This window comes from Schistocerca serialis, chromosome 10 (genome assembly GCF_023864345.2).
Source record: "Schistocerca serialis cubense isolate TAMUIC-IGC-003099 chromosome 10, iqSchSeri2.2, whole genome shotgun sequence".
NCBI lineage: Eukaryota > Metazoa > Arthropoda > Insecta > Orthoptera > Acrididae > Schistocerca > Schistocerca serialis.
This window is the reverse complement of record NC_064647.1, coordinates 245650268-245669984: the sequence shown is the minus strand read 5'-3', so window position 1 is coordinate 245669984 and position 19717 is coordinate 245650268. Positions and strand designations below refer to the sequence as shown.

At 43.5% G+C, this 19717-nt stretch overlaps 1 protein-coding gene across 1 annotated transcript in view; it reads left to right on the top strand.

Annotated features, from left to right (window-relative positions):
- Nucleotides 1-1487: 1487 nt before the first annotated feature.
- LOC126424726 (transmembrane protein 151B-like) overlaps nucleotides 1488-19717 on the top strand; it is a 460556-nt gene continuing 442326 nt past the window's right edge. Inside the window, exon 1 of the mRNA XM_050087446.1 lies at nucleotides 1488-1532. Coding sequence (XP_049943403.1) covers nucleotides 1488-1532 — 45 coding nt within the window. The remainder of the gene's footprint in view (nucleotides 1533-19717) is intronic.

The following is a 19717-nucleotide window of genomic DNA, read 5'->3' as shown; positions in this document are numbered from 1 at the left end:
TGTGACTAACAATAACCTGTAACTTTCATGAATCACTTACCTCACAAAAATCTTCGTTACTCGAACTACTGCAATACAGCGAGCGCCAATATTGCCAGCTAAATAAAAGATTCAAACTACTGAAGGCACTAACTACTGGTAGGCACAGTTAGCAAATGAAAGATTTTGATAGAGAACAAACAATGTATTTACCTTATTAGTGTTCAAAAGGCATAATATAATATATCAGTTCATGACATCCAGTCTTACAAATTTACTCTTTCTGATGGACAAAACTCCAGATCATCCGCTCTCAAAACTCTACCATCTATCTCCCCATATCCACCACTGCTGGCGGCTCACCTCCAACTGCGCAACGCTACGTGCTGTTCACATCCAACTGCGCAACACTACAATAGCGAATATTCCAACAATGCCGACCAGCCACAGACTGCACACAGCACAGTCAGTGATTTTCATACAGAGCGCTACGTGGCGTTACCAACATAAAAACCTAAACAGCCTACTTACACATACTCTTGAGTGTCCGGATCTTCTGCAGGGCTACTGGCTCACAGCTTACGTTCTTGTAAAAGAGCTTTGCCAGCAACGCGCGATCCTTCAGGGTGACAGTTATGCAGGGCGTCCAGGATGCAAACTGAGGAAGGGCCGTGTGGCGCGCGTCTGTTGGTGTGCATATTCTGACGCTCACAGTGGCATCTATTTTCGTTAATTTTCTTCTCCATGGCATTTATCCCTGCGTCAGTAATATGCTGTTCAAATTTGACCTCATTTTAAGCACCGATTTTCGTTCTACATCTTTTTAAACTGTAACTTTAATTATGGACACCCTGTACATCAATAAACTTGTAGACAGTCTTGCTCACCCATCTGAGACCATCAAGGCTAGAGACGGCATTACACGGCATCAGCATGATGTCACCGATACACATATACTGTAAAGATGTGCGAGATGATGATCATAGTGCGAAATGGACCAATCTTCAGTCAGTCTGACGTCCGTTATTGGGAGGTTCAAAGTGCCCTAAATTTTTACCTTTTTAGTGACTTGTTGCTTGCGCAACTTTTCACCATGGAGTGACGGTGGACTCACACACGCTTCCCCTTCTGTTGTTCCAGATACTAGCCCGGCAGGCCCCAGCGACGCCGTTGCCACCTCGCGGCAATCCGCCCAACCCAGCATGCCGCCACCCGCCGGGTGCTCCGACACACGTCACTTCCGGCCGCTGCACGCACTTCCGGCCGGCCCGTGGCCCCGCCCCTAGCCTGGCGCCCACGCCCCCTCGGGACTATGGTTTCCTGACGGCGCTCAGCCTGCTGTGCTCGACACTCGCTAGCCAGACCGTCCGGACCCTCAGTGCGCCGACAGACTGCCTCAAGCCTGGAGCTGTGCATGTGTGGACTCTACCGCGGCCGGAGGTCCAGCAACTTCTCCAGGGGACCCGGCTGGAGGGCTGTCCGCTTGACTCGCTGGAGTGGTGTCCGAGATGGCGGACGCGAGCTGCAGCCTTCTGGATGAGGAGAACGACGTGGTGAGTCACTCGTCCAAGTATCCAACTGTAGGCAGTGCTCCATTAAGGTGCTGGTCGCTGTTAACTGCAGCATACCTCAAAGGTGGCATCTGAAGCCTGTATTCTCTCATGGCTATTGATAATTAGCTTTGAATGACGACAAGTTCCCAAAAATTGTTGTTTGGAAGGACATGTTTCTAATTTTCAGTACTCCGTGCTTTAATGGCACCACTAGTATCTGCCTAACTAATCATCGTTTTCCAGATGACTGGTAAGATAATGTTTCACCCAACGCTGACGTTCCGACTGAGCTGATCTATCCTCAGGCTGAATGTTGCGTTAATGACTGATTTACTGGGTAAGGTCTCACCATGGAATACCACTGCTTCGTCAGACCTTTCACCTAACTTATCCACCCAGTTATAGGAGGACCTAGAGGTTAGCATAGCTCAGCAGATTGAGAAATCGTCGTCTGAGGTAAAGAAATCGGCAACTGATAGAAAAAAATCCTAGCTCCGATCGAAAACTGAAACCCAAACATGTGAATTTTTAGTCTTCTTCGAGAAGTAGCGGCTCCGGTCTCGTAAACTGACATACGGCCAGGGAAGCAGTGTGCTGACCACGTGCTCCTCCATATCCGCATCCGGTGACGCCTGTGGGCTGAGGATGACATGGCGGCTGGTCGGTACCGTTGGGCCTTCATGGCCTGTTCGGGTGGAACTTCGTTTTTTTCGGTATATGTCGGTGCAGACTGGAAATAAAGAGACTTAAAAATTCGGAGACATTACTTCCAGCATACGCTCCTAATTGCTGCCAGGTATGGGTGTACTACATTTATATCTATTTTTTTTCTTTAACTAGTTTGGAGCCTAGACTCACCATAAGAAAGCAGCAAGGATTTAACGTAGAAATTTCTACATTTTTTAAAATTCTTAACATGAAAGGGGTACAACTGAATATGTGAATTAGAGAAACCTCTCAAACGATATGCAACGGACATATGAGGGCGTATTGTTTATGTGAACAGTAGGTTTTTAAATAAAACATTCTATACCTTTATTCTTCATGTCAACATATTTACAGCCCTTTGCCGCTGGAGGGCTCCGAATTGTAGCATGTAACATGGCGATGTGTGGCGTATGTCGGTGCATGAGAAAACGTGGTGTAATCGAATTTAGAATTCGAAGAGTTCATCTACACCCGAAGCATCCTTCTGTTCAGCATAACAATGCCAGATCACACACGATCGTTGCGACATCTGCATCAATCCGACCCCCTGGTTCCACTGTTATCGATCACCCTTCATACACAGTCCCGACTTGGCCCCTTCCGATTTTCATCTGTTTCCATAACTTAAAGAACACCTTCGGGGAGTTCACTTTTATAGTGACGAAGCGGTGTAAGCAGAGGTGGCCTGTGGCTCTTCAACAAAGTCAAATATTCTACGGCGTCGGTATCAACAAACTGGCCTCTCACTGGGAGAAATGTGTTCGTCGCTGGTGTTACTATGTTGAGAAAGAAATATGTAGACATGGAGAATAAAGACGTAGAATATTAATAATCTTTGTCTTATTTAAAGAACTTTAAGAGCTTTGACAAAAAATAATTCGGAGGTGTTATTTTTCTGCACGCCCTCATACGTAACGTTTACTTGAAGTGAAGTATTACTTTGTACGTTAATTCACTTAGAACGGTTTCTTTCTGTTAAACATGGCGTATCGAATGCTGAAACAATTTATGGGAATGCAACCGAGTGACGCCTTCGAAAACGATCGACGTCTCCACATACGAATACCCAGTCATTTTAGAGGACGAGAGATCGTTGACATCTTTAGGTCACGATAGGCGACAATACGCCGATCAGAAACAAAAGACGGCGTATGCAGAAACACAAGATACACCATAAAGGAACACTGCCATCACAGAGCGAAAAAAGACGAACATCAGAAGCAACTGATAGTGGAGTAGTTGGCTATCAACTGGCGAGCAACTGGCGTGAACTACGTTACTCTGTTGTCTGAGCAGGTAGACAGGAGGAATTCAGCCAGAATTTAAGCAAAAACTAGCATCTCTGTTGTGGTGTATTTCTTTTTTAAAAAAGATATTTGTATTTTGATCAAATTATTATTCTCTTGTGAGTTTTGCACCACTTCTTCGCGGGAAGAGCAAAGAATTTTCAAAAAACGTAAGTACTGTAAGTGATAGTTTATATTTCACCTGAAATCGTTTGCAGAAGGCGTGGCGTCCTCAAGATTAAGAAGAGAGTTCGCATTGCCACTTGATTTATTTGTGTCGTGATCATCTTCGATCACGACCGGATATGAGACATAGCATCTACATCTACATCTACACTTATACTCCGCAAGCCACCCAACGGTGTGTGGCGGAGGGCACTTTACGTGCCACTGTCATTACCTCTCTTTTCTGTTCCAGTCACGTATGGTTCGCGGGAAGAACGACTGCCGGAAAGCCACCGTGCGCGCTCGAATCTCTCTAATTTTACAATCGTGATCTCTTCGGGAAGTATGAGCAGGGGGAAGTAATATATTCGATACCTCATCCAGAAACGCACCCTCTCGAAACCTGGACAGCAAACTACACCGCGATGCAGAGCGCCTCTCTTGCAGAGTCTGCCACTTGAGTTTGCTAAACATCTCCGTAACGCTATCACGCTTACCAAGTAACCCTGTGACGAAACGCGCCGCTCTTCTTTGGATCTTCTCTATCTCCTCTGTCAACCCGATCTGGTACGGATCACACACTGATGAGCAATACTCAAGCATAGGTCGAACGAGTATTTTGTAAGCCATCTCCTTTGTTGATGGACTACATTTTCTAAGGACTCTCCCAACGAATCTTAACCTGGTACCCGCCTTACCAACAATTAATTTTATATGATCATTCCGCTTCAAATCGTTCCGCATGCATACTCCCAGATATTTTACAGAAGTAACTGCTACCAGTGTTTGTTCCGCTATCATATAATCATACAATAAAGGATACTTCTTTCTATGCATTCGCAATACATTACATTTGTCTACGTTAAGGGTCAGTTGCCACTCCCTGCACTAAGTGCCTATCCGCTGCAGATCTTCCTGCATTTCACTACAATTTTCTAATGCCGCAACTTCTCTGTATACTACAGCATCATCCGCGAAAAGCCGCATGGAACTTCCGACACTATCTACTAGGTCATTTATATATATTGTGAAAAGCAATGGTCCCATAACACTCCCCTGTGGCACGCCAGAGGTTACTTTAACGTCTGTAGACGTCTCTCCATTGATAACAACATGCTGTGTTCTGTTTGCTAAAAACTCTTCAATCCAGCCACACAGCTGGTCTGATATTCCGTAGGCTCTTACTTTATCAGGCGACAGTGTGGAACTGTATAGAACGCCTTCCGGAAGTCAAGGAAAATAGCATCTACCTGGGAGCCTGTATCTAATATCTTCTGGGTCTCATGAACAAATAAAACGAGTTGGATCTCACACGATCGCTGCTTCCGGAATCCATGTTGATTGCTACAGAGTAGATTTTGGGTTTCCAGAAACGACATGATGCGCGAGCAAAAAACAGGTTCTAAAATTCTACAACAGATCGACGTCAGAGATATAAGTCTATAGTTTTGCGCATCTGCTCGACAACCCTTCTTGAAGACTGGGACTACCTGTGCTCTTTTCCAATCATTTGGAACCTTCCGTTCCTCTAGAGATGCAACTACGAACAGAAAAACCTATGGGACCAGACAGAGCTGGAAATTTTCTTTGCTATACTACACCACACATTAAAAGAAGTTGGATTTAAATCACAAACAAGGCAAATAGCAATGCGCCTTCTGCCTTAACTACGACGTTTGCCGACATGCAGTCGATCCTTGGATTCTGTATGAAAACTATAAAAATACCAAACTTCCTGGCAGTACTTAATCTGCCAGGAAGTTTCATATCAGCGCACACTCCGCTGCAGAGTGAAAATCTCATTCTATAAAAATACCGGTATTTCTGTTGCTGCTAATAGGAGATGGATAGCATAGAAATACTTTAAGTAATAAGCAGGCACTACAGCATTTGAGAGCACAATAACCAATTTAATTACCTTAGTCAGTATTGGTAACAATAGGCTCCGTACATTTCAATTTTATATCTTGCTGGCTGTATCTTTAAATAAGGTCCTTAACATTTTCGACATTTCATCGTAGCTGCACACATAAATTCTTACATAGCACTGCACAATAGTAATATCTTATAACAACTAATTAGTGATTGCGGACCACGCCATATACGCGTCCGCCATCTTTAAAAATATCACGACTGTGGTAACAGAAGAAGATTACAATTCTTCAGCTGTCAAAAAATAAGAAACACAAAATATCTCTGTCGATACAATTTATGAACAATTCTTATTCTGCGCCGTGGCGCGTACGATATTCTTTGAAACATCAGATGGTCGCTGCTCAGCGACGATCTAAGAAATTCTTACACAAATTGTATAGCTTTTATGAGCCTGCACGGTTAGATTATCGAATGTAAGTTTATTTAAGCTATCGAAACATATACTAATATTACACTGTTTACAATGTTACATAACAATTTCATTTCAATTGGTTTCTTAATCCCAATAGCTGAAAATTCTCTTTCATAGGATGCCCGGAACCAAGGCAATACTCGCCAATGTCAGATTTGCTCTACTGTTGTGTGTGTACGTGATGCTCAAACTCCGTGCACTGCTCTTCACGGTACTGATGTCTGCGCAATGTATGACACGCCACAACTGCAAGGAATACGATTGACACCCGCCTTACACAAACCAAGATCAGCCTTGAAAAACCATAAAAGGACCCTGATCTTACTCCGTCGCTGAAAAACACAATCCACACCTTATTTCCTGCTGGAAATGCTGCCTGCGTAAGGGAATAAAGCTGTAAGAAATAGGCGCCAAACAATTATTCTCGTGACTCTACCGATCCATTGTTGGTCCAGAGCGCAAAGCACGTCTGACAGAGAGAACAAATCGTTGGTCAAACAAAGCAGTGGCGTAGTTGCAAATGTCCGCTTACACGATGTTAACGTAGTGCTTCATTATGGATCACGTCCGTCGCTGGTGAATGTATGAAGACTGCGACAGAAATCTGTGCCCAGTATTCCTGGAAACCGGCTGCCCACTACGCTCGTATCTGCACCCCGAAGTCCTCGCCCAGCGGAAACGCTCTCTATGCCCACAGCAGCAAGGTCGTGGCTTTAACTATCACCAGATGTCTACAATCAGCTAAAAATCTGAGCCCTGTAAATTAAATGATGCCACAGATCTATATAACAGATCTCATCGATTACAGTGATGAATTATATTGGCTGCGGACCATTCCAGGAGATTTGGTCCGACGCGTCCGCTCACACTCACAAATTACTAAAATCTGTAATAATAATTTGGCTTGAAGTAGAAACTGAAATTAATCAGATAGCCAGTGTTGAAGGTGGATGTATTTTTGTTACTAACCAAACTGATTTCTAGAAAAATGCTGCAAAATTTAGAGACGATTACATCTTACAATACCACCATCAGTTTTGCTGGGCCGGTATCTGCTATTTACGGGCGAAATGGAATCGTAGTAGCTTCGAGGCTGTGGCCAGATCATTTAAGGTTCCGCGCTTGCATTCAAGTCTGCAAAACGCTTCTTGATGATCGGCAGTTAATCTCAGGGACGCTGTAGCAAGTTGCAAATGAATAAATGGCAGAATGCTAACCGTATTCGGTCGTTGCGCCTCCAGGTTACGATCCGTTAAGCTCGTACTGGTCGTTGGCTGTAACAATAAGACATTTAATGTATCTTGTATCTACTAGGAGAATTATTAAAATGAGAAATCACGAGACCTAATTCATTTACATTAATTTAATTACAAATGGTTCTGAAAGTACGCTTACGTCAGATCTGTCTACACGAAAGAAAGATTAATTACTGGTACGCAAGGAACGCAGCTATAGTGCGTCCTATCAGTGCAAAGGCTAACAGACAAGACAGAGAGAGAGATACGAGCAGGAACGCTCTTCATTTATTTTTTTAAAACAAAACGTATTACAACTGATCGCAATCAGCCACCGGCTGACTGCCGCTATGTGTTTGAAATGTTAGTTTTGAAATTATAATTGCATTTCACAAAAGTAATGTACATACGTTATTTACACATTATGTTATTTCCTGTAAAAAAAAAAAAAAATAGAACAGTGCGTATCTTTGTGCTTACTGTCGTTTTCGCGACGTTACATTTACATACAATTACATCAGTCTGTCCACGTGACGCTTCAGGTTATACAAACACAGTGTAACTATGCTATTTTCTGCATGTTTTAGATTTAAAGAACTGACTGATGATGACGATATTTGTCGCCGAAACTGGTTAGGTAAATAAATAATTAAACAAATAACAAAGTGTTTTGCATCAAGGTGGACTGATAGTTCCCATAGTGTTGTTTTTCCATCGAAACACGGATTAGATACAAGAGTTCCAATATAAAGTTATGGATACTGAAAGTATCGATCATGCGAAACGCTAACCGCAATTATCAATTAATAAAACAGTCAAGATCGCAATAATCATTTATTTAAAAATAATGACCGCTTTCCGCATTTATGCTGGCCATCTTCAGATCTAACACACTATAAAGAGTGCCAAATTGAACAGGGGAGTCAGAAAATAACATAGTGCGCGAAGAAAGACAGACCAACGAGAGTTAAATAACGTAGCATTTACCCGTGTGGCTACAGGCGGCGGTGTAGGGACGGTTGCGTGAAGTCATGTCCTTTACTCTTGCTGGTGGCTAATCTGTCACAGGCGGGTTAAACAGAGTGGAGAAGGCGCACTTTTCCCACGAGACTTCAGCTTCAGCCAATGGCCAATGACGTACGTGAGATAACTTTGAATAAATGAACGAATAAAATTATAAAACTTCCGTTCTTTGGGGCCCGCAGTCCAAAATACATCTTCCAATGACATGATTATTATGAATAGACAGCTACACTACTCTTTTTCATTTCACGACTGACTCACGATGAGCCCATTTCGGCAATCTGCCTTTATAAGGTGCTCTTACATATACGAGGCATGTTTTTTAACTAAGAACTGTACTGTTTTGAAATTAAAAAAAGACGTACTAACATATCTCAATAATTTTATTTTTACATGAATGCCTGTACCTTAATCTACGCACTAACGCCATTAGTGTCTGATTCTTCCTTGTGTACGTTGTGTACTGAGTGTTTATGATGCCTCCGATAATCGTGAGTCCCGCGACTGTGAAGTACGGGCTGTTATAGGATTTCTTAGTGCTAAAGGCCTAAAAGCGATCGATATGCATCGTGAGATCTGTGCAGTTACGGAGAAAACATTATGAGTGATGGAATGGTACGAAAGTGGGTGAGAACATTTAGAGATGGCCGCACAAATGTGCATGATGAACAGCGGACTGGACGTCCTTCGGTCGTCAATGAAAGTTTTGTGCAGGAAGTGGACAATAAGGTGAGAGAAAACAGACGTTTTACGATTTCCTCCTTCCGGGACGACTTTCCTAATGTTTCTCGTATTGTTTTGCACGGCATTGTCACCGAGCACTTGAATTACCGAAAATTGTGCGCACGTTGGGTACCGAAAATGTTGACGGATGTGCACAAAACGAAAGATTTAGACAGTGCATTGACTTTCCTTGAGCGGTACCACAACGACGGTGATGATTTCTTAAGCCAAATTGTTACGGGCGATGAAACATGGGTGGCCTACGTCTCACCAGAATCAAAGCAGCAGTCCACTGAAGTTGAGCAAGGGCATCGTTTTGCTACAAGACAATGCCCGTCCGCATGTGGCGAATAAGACCAAAGATCTCATCCTATCTTTGCGATGGGAAACTCTAGATCATCCTCCGTACAGCCCCGATCTTGCGCTCAGTGACTACCATCTGTTCCTGCGCTTGAAGATACACCTGAGCGATCAGCGTCTTCAAGACGATGACGAAGTCAAAACAGTGGTGATGCAGTGGTTAACAAGTCAGGCGGCAGAGTTCTATGAGGAGGGTATTCAAAAACTGGTACAACGTTAAGACAAGTGCCTCAATATTGACGGAAATTTTGTAGAAACGTAGATTAAGGTACAAGCTTTTGTGTAAAAATAAAATTGAGATATCTTAGCACGTCTTTTTTTAATTTCAAAACGGTACTTACTTAAAAAACACGCCTCGTAATATTGTTGCTACCATGTCCTGTCTTTTTGTAGAATTATTAGTTTCTCCTTACATGTACGCTGGAGACGATGATCTGACTTCATCGGTTTTATGTATGCGTTTATCTCTTGGCAGCTTGGATGACAGTGGATCACTGATATTACTGTCGTCCAAGGTTTCAAGAGAAAGTAGCAGACATAAGAACCGACTAAAGTCGGATATACGTCTCCAGCGTACGTCTAGGTTGGTTCAAATGGTTCAAATGGCTCTGAGCACTATGGGACTCAACTGCTGTGGTCATAAGTCCCCTAGAACTTAGAACTACTTAAACCTAACTAACCTAAGGACATCACACACATCCATGCCCGAGGCAGGATTCGAACCTGCGACCGTAGCGGTCGTGCGGTTCCAGACTGCAACGCCTTTAACCGCTCGGCCACTTCGGCCGGCCGTACGTCTAGGGAGAAACTGGAATTCGATAGCAGGAAAAGTAAGGAAAGGAGAAATACGAGGGTTATCCACAAAGTACATTACGTTTTGGAATTAAAAATAAATAAAGTATTGGAAATTTTTTTTATTGTATACAGATGAAAGCCACACTTAAATACTACTTTTCTACATAGTTGCCATTTAAATTAAGGCACGTATCGTAGCGATGGACGAGCTTGGAAATTCCTTCGTCGTAAAATTCGGCCGCCTGCACCTTCAACCACGTGGTTACCTCTTCTTGAAGCTGTGCGTCGTCATCAAAACGCTGCATAGACAACCACTTCTTCATTGCTGGGAATAAGTGGAAGTCGCTCGGTGCCAGGTCGGGACTGTACGGCGGATGAGGAAACAACTCCCACTTAAAAGATTCGAGAACTTCACGAATGGCATTTGCCGTGTGGGCCCGGGCGTTGTCGTGAATCGGCAAGATCTTTGAGCCCAACTTTCCCCTGCGCTTGTTTTGCATTGCTGTTCTGAGGTTGTGCAGAGTTTGGCAATACCTTTGAGAGTTTATTGTAGTGCCTCTTTCCAGGAAATCCACATAAATCGTATTTCTACCGGGTTACTGATTAACCACCTGGTTGAAGGCGCAGGCGGCCGAATTTTACGACGAAGGAATTTCCAAGCTTGTCCATCGCTACGATAAGTGCCTTAATTTAAATGGAAACTATGTAGAAAAGTAGTATTTAAGTGTGGCTTTCATCTGTATATAATAAAAAAGATTTCCAATACTTTATTTATTGGCACAGAACCTAATTTAGTCACCGCCAACACTTAGTTTCAGGATCATGAAAGGAGGTTGATACGCGGAAGAGATCTGGAAGGTTTGAGATTGGTTATTCTGTATGCTGTAAGCCAGAGCTTACGGAATCAGATTTTAAATTTTAAGACATTTCCAGGACTCTGACCACAATTTATTGGTTACAACCTGTAGATTAAAACTGAGCAAATTAAAAAAGGTAAGAAATTAAGAAAATGGGAGCTACAGAAGTTAAAGGGCCAGATTTTGTTGAGAGTATCAGAGGGAGCTTTAGGCAACGATTGGCTGAATCAGGGGAAATGAATACAGTAGAAGACGAATGCGTAGCTTTGAGAGATAAAACAGTGAAGGCAGCAGAGGATCAAATATGTAAAAAGACAAGACCTATTAGAAATCCTTAGTTAACGAAGGAAGTACTAAATTTAACTGATTAAAGGAGGAAACATAAAAATGCGGCAAATGAAGCAGGCGAAATGGAATACAAACGTCTAAAAATGAGATTAATGTGAAGTGCAAAATGGTTAAGGAGGATGGCTAGAGGAAAAATTTAAAGATTTAGAAGCATAAGGCAGCTGAAGACAGCAAAACGAAAGCCGAAGTTTTAAATTGCACGTACAAGAAATCGTTCACACAGGAGAATCATACAAACATACCAGCGGGCAGATTCCCGTATGTACGACACAGTAATAAGCATCCCTGGCGTACAAAAACAGCTGAAAGATTTGAAAGCAAATAAATCACCAGGTCCGAATAGAATTCCAGTTTGATTTTACAACGAGTGCTCTGCAGCACTGCATTTATCGCGAAACTCTCGCCCAGCACAAAGTACCAAGCGACTGGAAAAAACCACCGAGAGGGTTCTAGGCGCTTCAGTCCGGAGCCGCGCGACTGCTACGGTCGCAGGATCGAATCCTGCCTCGGGCATGGATGTGTGTGATGTCCTTAGGTTACTTAGGTTTAAGTAGTTCTAAGATCTAGGGGACTGATGACGTCAGATGTTAGGTCCCATAGTGCTCAGAGCCATTTGAAGCAATTTGATTGGAAAAAGTGGTGGCGACTCCATTATGTAAGAAGGGTAAAAGAACGGATCCGCAAAATTACAAATACCCCTAACTTTGGGTTGCTGCAGAGTACTTGAACATATGGTCAGTTCAAATATAATAAAGTTTTTTGAGACTGAGAATCTTATGTCCACTAATCGGCATGGTTTTAGAAAGCATCTGTCGTAGGAAAATGAGGTTGCCCTTTTTTCACATGGTATTATGCGAACAATGGGTGAAGGGCAACAGGCACATTGCACATTTGTAGACTTCCGGAAAGCGTTTGACACGGGGCCCCATTGCAGACTGTTAGCGAAGATACGAGCATGTGGAATAAGTTCACAGATATGTGAGTGGCTCGAAGATTTCTTAAATAATAGAGCCCAGTACGCTGTCTCCGACGGCGAGTGTCGATCAGAGACAAGGGTATCGTCAGAAGTGCCCCAGGGAAGTGTGACAGGAGCGCTGTTGTTCTCTGTATACATAAATGATTTGACAACAGGGTAGTCAACAATCTGCGATTGTTTGCTGATGGTGCCGTGGTGTATGGTAAAGTGTCAAAGTTGAGAGACTGTAAGAAGATACAAGACGACTTCAACAAAATTCACAGTTGGTGGGATAATGGCAGCTAGCCCTAAACGTGGAAAAATGTACGAGTACGTTAATGTGGATGAGCAGGAAAATCAAAGCTGTTGCGATACGCCATAACAAATGGCCTGTTCGACACAGTCAAGTCGTTTAAAAATCTGGGCGTAATGCTGCAAAGCGATATGAGGTAGAATGTGCACGTGGAAACTGTGGTAGAGAAGGCGAATGGTCGACATCGGTTTATTGGGAGAATTTTAGGAAAGAGTAGTTCACCTGTAAAGGAGACCACATATAGGATGCTGGTGCGACGTATTCTTGAGTACCGCTCAAGTGTTTGGGATCCCTACCAGGTCGGATTGAAGGAAGATATCGAAGCAGTTACAGGCGGGATGCTAAAATTATTACCTGTAGGTTCGAACAGTACATAAGCGTTACGGAGATACTTCGGGAACTCAAATGGGAATCTGTGGAGGGAAGGCGACGTTCTTTTCGAGAAACACTATTCAGAAAATTTAGAGAGCTGGAATTTGAAGCTGACTGCAGAACGATTCTATTGCCGACAACATACATTGCGCGTAGGGACCACGAAGGTAAAATATGAGAAATTTGGGCTCATACGGAGCCATATAGATAGTCGGTTTTCCCTCGCTCTATTTGCGAGTGGAACAGTAGGAGAAACGACAAGTAGTGGTACAGAGTACCCTCCGCCACACACCGTGCGGTGCCTTGAGGAGTATGTGTGTGGATGTAGATGTAGACATGTATCACTAGAGGAAAGATAGGCACCGCCTACAAGAAAATTAAAGAGGCTTTTGGAGAAAACAGAAGCAGCTGTATGAATGTCAACAAATACTAGACAAAGAAGGGAAAGCTGAAAGATGGAAGGAGATAAGGGGGATGTACTTGAGGACTGTATTATGGAAATAGAAGAGGACGTAGATGAAGATGAGGTGAGAAATACGATGCTGCGAGAACAACATGACAGAGCACTGAAAGACCTAAATCGCAACAAGGGCTCAGGAGTAGACGAGAATCTGTCAGAATTACTGAAAGCGTTGGGAGAGATACCTGTGTGCACTGTAAATTTTCATTGCACGTTTTTGACATCTTCGGAAATGCCATTTTTGGCTATCGTTTGGTGATTTGAAAATGGGTCTCGGCCCGAAGCTAGTCATCGAATGAATAAAAAGTAAAAGTTTGCAACTGGACTGGTTTTTCGTTCTATTGTTGCTGACCCAAGTTACTTCAGCAAGCTGGAAGTTCGTGAACATTCGTGCATGTTTGGAAGTCTTCGGAAAAAAACAGTGTTACCTGTGAATACAAGGTGTAAGCAGTATGCTTATAGTACGAAAGTATAAGATTTTCGAAAAAGTACCGTGTTTTAAATGAGAAAGAGACATACATCAGTTCAGTGTAAAACAACTATTTCCTTGACAGAACACAATCAGCTCTGGAATTTTGTTATGATGTGGATATATGTGTCATACATAAATGATGTTAAACTTTGGTTCTTCTCACTTTCTATGCGTTTGTACGAAAAATTTTTTCAATGTCGAACTCGATAATGGCTGAAGGCCGAAATCATGACAGTAATTTAAAATAAAGTAGTTTGTACAAATGTCTGGAATATGATTGAGACATTCTCAAATCTCTCCATCAGGACACCAAGTAATGGCCCTCAGCTCCTCCCCCCTGTCGCACAAGCAGCAAAGTCCTGACAGGTGGTGGGTGGTGGGGGTGTTAATAGAGCTGGTGTCGACATTTTCTGGGCGCATATTTCAATGAAGGCGATTAACAGGACACCGGTGTCGGCCAGCTTTCGTTGTGAGTGGTGTTAGTCGTTTGGGATGTGTGTGCGGGCGCACGCGCGAAACACTCTCTCTCTCTCTCTCTCTCTCTCTCTCTCTCTCTCTCTCTGTGTGTGTGTGTGTGTGTGTGTGTGTGTCGTCTTTCGGCACACGTTTTCTGTAGTTCCTGGTTAGCGTAGCCTCAACCACCTAGGGCTTAAGCTGCCATACATAAGCGATGTCTCGTTGCGTCTTTGCTTCGAAAATGATGAGGTGTTCACCTGTCTGAATTCCCGTGAGTCGTTTGGGTAGTTTCTTTGACGATGGACACAGCCAAGCCTCAGTCGGAGTGGGAACCACAAGGGGAACCCACTGGTTGAGTGCGCGACCTGGCAGGTGTCAACGCACAGTGGCGGGGCTGGCGGGTTATTGTGTGGCAGACAGAGGAGGCACCCTCCAGCTCCAGCCGGGGTCGCCGCCCTCTCAGAGGCCGCCTATTCTTGCTCCGGCGCCTCTCCCCCTCCCTCTCCACCGCTCCTACTTTATCTCGCCACCTCTCGTCTTGAAGGAGGCCAATCCCCACGAGAGCCGGCCGAGAGCTCCTGGTAGCTGCCGAGGAGCGCCAGGTCGCAGACAGATATGTACCGAGGGCTCGCTGGCAATTCCCATCGACTCATCTTAGCGAATTAGCGGCCGCCAAAAACCTTTCGTACGGAACAGCAATTATTTACTTACAAAAATAGTCACTAGAATTGGTACGCCGTAAAGGAGACATCCGAGAAATCCCAAATCGGCACGCAGGGTGCTATACTTCTCGGTAAACAACGGATTAGCATTTCAGTGCAATTGCACAAAGCAGCAGTAAAGCCATCTACATTCGTTGTCACTGTAGGCTTGTACCGTAGGAAGCAAGGAGAGGATGTTACTGGTGCCCAGTATACTCTTCCTGTAACACAAACTGCATAACTACACAACTGGCCATTAAAACTGCTACACCAAGAAGAAATGCAGATGATAAATGGGTATTCATTGGACAAATATATTGTATTAGAACTGACATGTGATTACATTTTCACGCAATTTGGGTGCATAGATCCTGAGTAATCAGTACCCAGAATAACCACCTCTGGCCGTAATAATGGCCTTGATATGCCTGGGCATTGAGCCAAACAGAGCTTGGATGGCGTGTACAGGTACAGCTGCCCGTGCAGCTTCAACACGATACCACAGTTCATTAATGGTAGTGGATGGCGTATTGTAACGAGCCAGTTGCTAAGCCACCATTGACCAGACGTTTTCAGTTGGTGAGAGATCTGAAGAATGTGCTGGCCAAGGGCAGCAGTCGAACATTTTCTGTATCCAGAAAGGCCCGTACAGGACCTGCAACATGCGGTCGTGCATTATCCTGCTGAAATGAAGGGGTTCGCAGGGATCGAATCAAAGGTAGAGCCACGGGTCATAACACATCTGAAATGTAACGTGCACTGTTCAAAGTGCCGTCAATGAGAACAAGAGGTGACAGAGACGTGTAGTCAATGGCACCACATACCATCACGCCGGGTGCTACGCCAGTATGGCGGTGACTAATACATGCTTCTAATGTGCGTTCACCGCTATGTCGCCAAACACGGATGCGACCATCATGATGCTGTAAACAGAAACTGGATTCATTCGAAGCAATGACGTTTTGCCATTCGTGCACCCAGGTTTGTCGTTGAGTACACCATCGCAGGCGCTCCTGTCTGTGATGCAGCGTCAAGGGTAACCGCAGCCATGGTCTCCAAGCTGATAGTCTATGCTGCTGCAAACGTCGTCGAACTGTTCGTGCAGATGGTTGTTGTCTTGCAAACGTCCTCATCTGTTGACTCGGGGACCGAGACGTGGCTGCACGATCCGTCACAGCCATGCGGATAAGATGCCTGTCATCTCGACTGCTGGTGATAAGAGGCCGTTGGGATCCAGCACGGCGTTCCGTATTACCCCCCTGAACCCACAGATTCCATATTCTGCTAACAGTCATTGGACGTCGACCAACGCGAGCAGCAATGTCGCGATACGATAAACCGCAATCGCGATAGGCTACAATCCGACCTTTATCAAAGTCGGAAACGTGATGGTACGCATTTGTCCTCCTTACACGAAGCATCACAATAACGTTTCACCAGGCAATGCTGGTCAACTGCTGTTTCTGTATGAGAAATCGGTTGGAAAATTTCCTCATGTCAGCAAATTTTAGGTGTAGCACGTCATCTTCTTGGTGTAGCAATTTTAATGGCCAATGATGTATATTGGCAGGGTTCTTTATTAACTTAAACAGGAGGTTACTTTAGTCCAGGTGTTGTGATCAGACTGATTGCGCTCTGCGACTGCAAGTCACTGGACGCTGACTGATGACTGTGACTGAGACTGACCCACTGGCTGATGGAGTGGGCCTCCAGTCCGTGACGGCGACCTAAATAACGGCGGTCGAGAGGGCGTTGGCGGCGCGTTTCTTGCGGGTTTGCCTCTGGCCTCTCTCCAGATAGGCTCGCTTGCTCCAGAGCTTACTATCGATCTCCTTGCAGCCTCTTTGCTGACTGAAGTGCTGGCGACAGCTCACGCCAGCACAGCTAATTAAAGATGATGCAGCAGCTTTCTGGTACATAAATTGCATTTGACTGTTGGCTGGTCGTGATGCCACATATAGAAATCACAAGTGTCTACCAAAAAGTGTCGCTACTCGACTGCAGGAGGACAGTGACCCATCAACACTGGTTTATCGTTCCACGATAATGTTGCCCACATTGATCAGAATCCCATGGCTGCCACAAAATGTGGAATCGATGGTTTCCGGGTGGCCACATGACTAGCAGCCTAGAGGAGAGGTATACAGTTCGCTTGGCCAGTCACAATCCAACTGCTGCATTATATAACTTCAGTCAAGAAATAGGCTTGTTTGGTGAAATAAAATATTATAGGAATGCATTTACTTATTTCATGCTTTTGTGAAGGCGTCTTCGCAAAGAATAAATAAATAAATAAATAAATAAATAAATAAAAATAAAAAATCCTCAGTAAATATAATCACCTTCACTTTTTGTGGCACTTGCCGTTTGTTTACCATAACAGTCAGGTGGATATACTACCAGTGGTTTCTTGCCAAAGGTTCATTAATTTTCATATTTTTCCATCACAGGAAATCGCACGATTTCATAGTAAATCGCACGATTTCATAGTATCACACTCGGGATGAATGGCACTATGGGCTTATAGTACAATATCTCCAGTTACCAGTCCTCTGCACTGGCATAGCGAACTGTCACCGTTTTCACATTTTCTTAATTGTGAGTGATCCTTAAGGGGTGTTAGAACGGAATTTTTTTTTTCACGTTTTCAGCTTTTTACCTCATTATAAAATTTGTAATTTTCTGAGTAAAATGATATATATATCTCCCTTACAACTCACATGGGAAGTATTTTATTTTACTTCTTAAATATAATCCACCCCATTTGAAAATGTTAAAATTTTTATGTGCATTACTTCAAGATGTAATAAAATCGGTAATTTTTTATACAGAAGGCTGTGGATTGCTGTGTCCGGAAGAGGATGGGCACTAGGTTGAGGAAGTTGAAACAAAGTCTGAGAGACAAGAAACTTTCTGACAGTAAAACCATAAGAGGCAGGCTGACAGACAAAATGATTGATGAACTACAGCAGTATTCTGGGATGACCATTAGAAATAATACTGAGGATTCGTCAAAAATGAAGCAGGCAGTATGGGCTACCTTCTTCCACAGACTGGAAACTGATGAGAAACCACATTTGCCCTCCTGGTCCTGATTCATTATGCATTTACCGGAATGCCTAGTACTCAAAACAGTTCATACAGCCATAAACATTTCATCCCAACAGCAATCATGGATATCATAAAGCCTATTTACAGAGACGTGGCAAATCCTGAATTACTGAAGAAGTGTCTGTATGGTCAGATGCAAAATCCCAGTGAGTCGTTCAATAATCTTATATGAACTCGCTTACGAAAAATGTGTTTTCGTTGGAATGAAGACACTACAGTGTGTGTGTGTGTGGGGGGGGGGGGGGTCAGTGCTGCTGTCATCGCTATTAATGATGGCAACATTGGTAGGGTGAAACTGCTGCAGCAAGTGGGAATTAATGGCTCTGAGCACTATGGGACTTAACATCTGTGGTCATCAGTCCCCTAGGACTTAAAACTACTTAAACCTAACTAACCTAAGGACATCACACACATCCATGCCCGAGGCAGGATTCGAACCTGCGACCGTAGCGGTTCCAGACTGAAGCGCCTAGAACCGCACGGCCACACCGGCCTCGGAATTAATACTGGAGCAAACTGCGTCACAGAACTTGAATGGATGGACAAGGTTCGCATTGATAAAGCAAAATATGCAGCACAGTTGGCCACTAAGGAGTCCAGAAAGAAGAAAACAAGAAAAAGCTTGGAAAAAGATCAAGAAGTCGATATGTAGTATGGTGCATGGAGCATATGAGTGACTAAAAATAAAAAAAATGAAGCATATATTAAGTGAGTTACTGTCTTTTGAAACTTTAGAAGCTCTTCCTGAAAATTGACATTTTCTGTTTCATTTTCCCCTGAATCTCAGACACCACTTCGAGTAGAGTATTAAAAATTTCAGGGGGTAATAACATACATATCCTGAGTCTAATAAACTAAGAGAAGAACATAATGTTATGTACAATTAAAATGATTTAGGGTAACGTACAAAAAGTACACAAAATTTTAACCATGTAAATAAAAAATGTATTTCCGAAAGCAGTGGCTGAAATGCAATTATTGTAGTTCAGTCGACTCAGAACATACAGTTTAATGTCCTGTAAAAGTTCCATGTCAATGTCTACAGTGGTTCCTGAAATAAAGGGAAGCCAAGTCACTAAATTTAACATTGTCGGGATAGGGCGTTTCAACTCGCCTTAAATGCACCAGTATATTTGATAGGCTGCTGTTATGTACTTTTGTAGAACCCGTAGACGTTCCGTATCGCGAATATTGCTAAAGTTTTTACGCCCTTCAGCCATAAATTTTAATGGACAATTGTTTTTTAGTTACGTCGTATCACCCCACGTGTGCTGTGAGACATTGTCTCACTGGTGCTTAACGCCAATTTTACTATTGACAAAAGCCTATGATGGAGGAACGTTTTCGATTTACAGTTGAAGTATGAGAGTAATTCTGAAATAGACTTTAAAAATGCTGTAAGGCTACTGAAAAATGTTCGCTGGTTATTTGTGAATTTCTATATTGCTTCTTGTCATGATGAATTTCGGGATTATCCCATAATCTGATGACCTGCTAA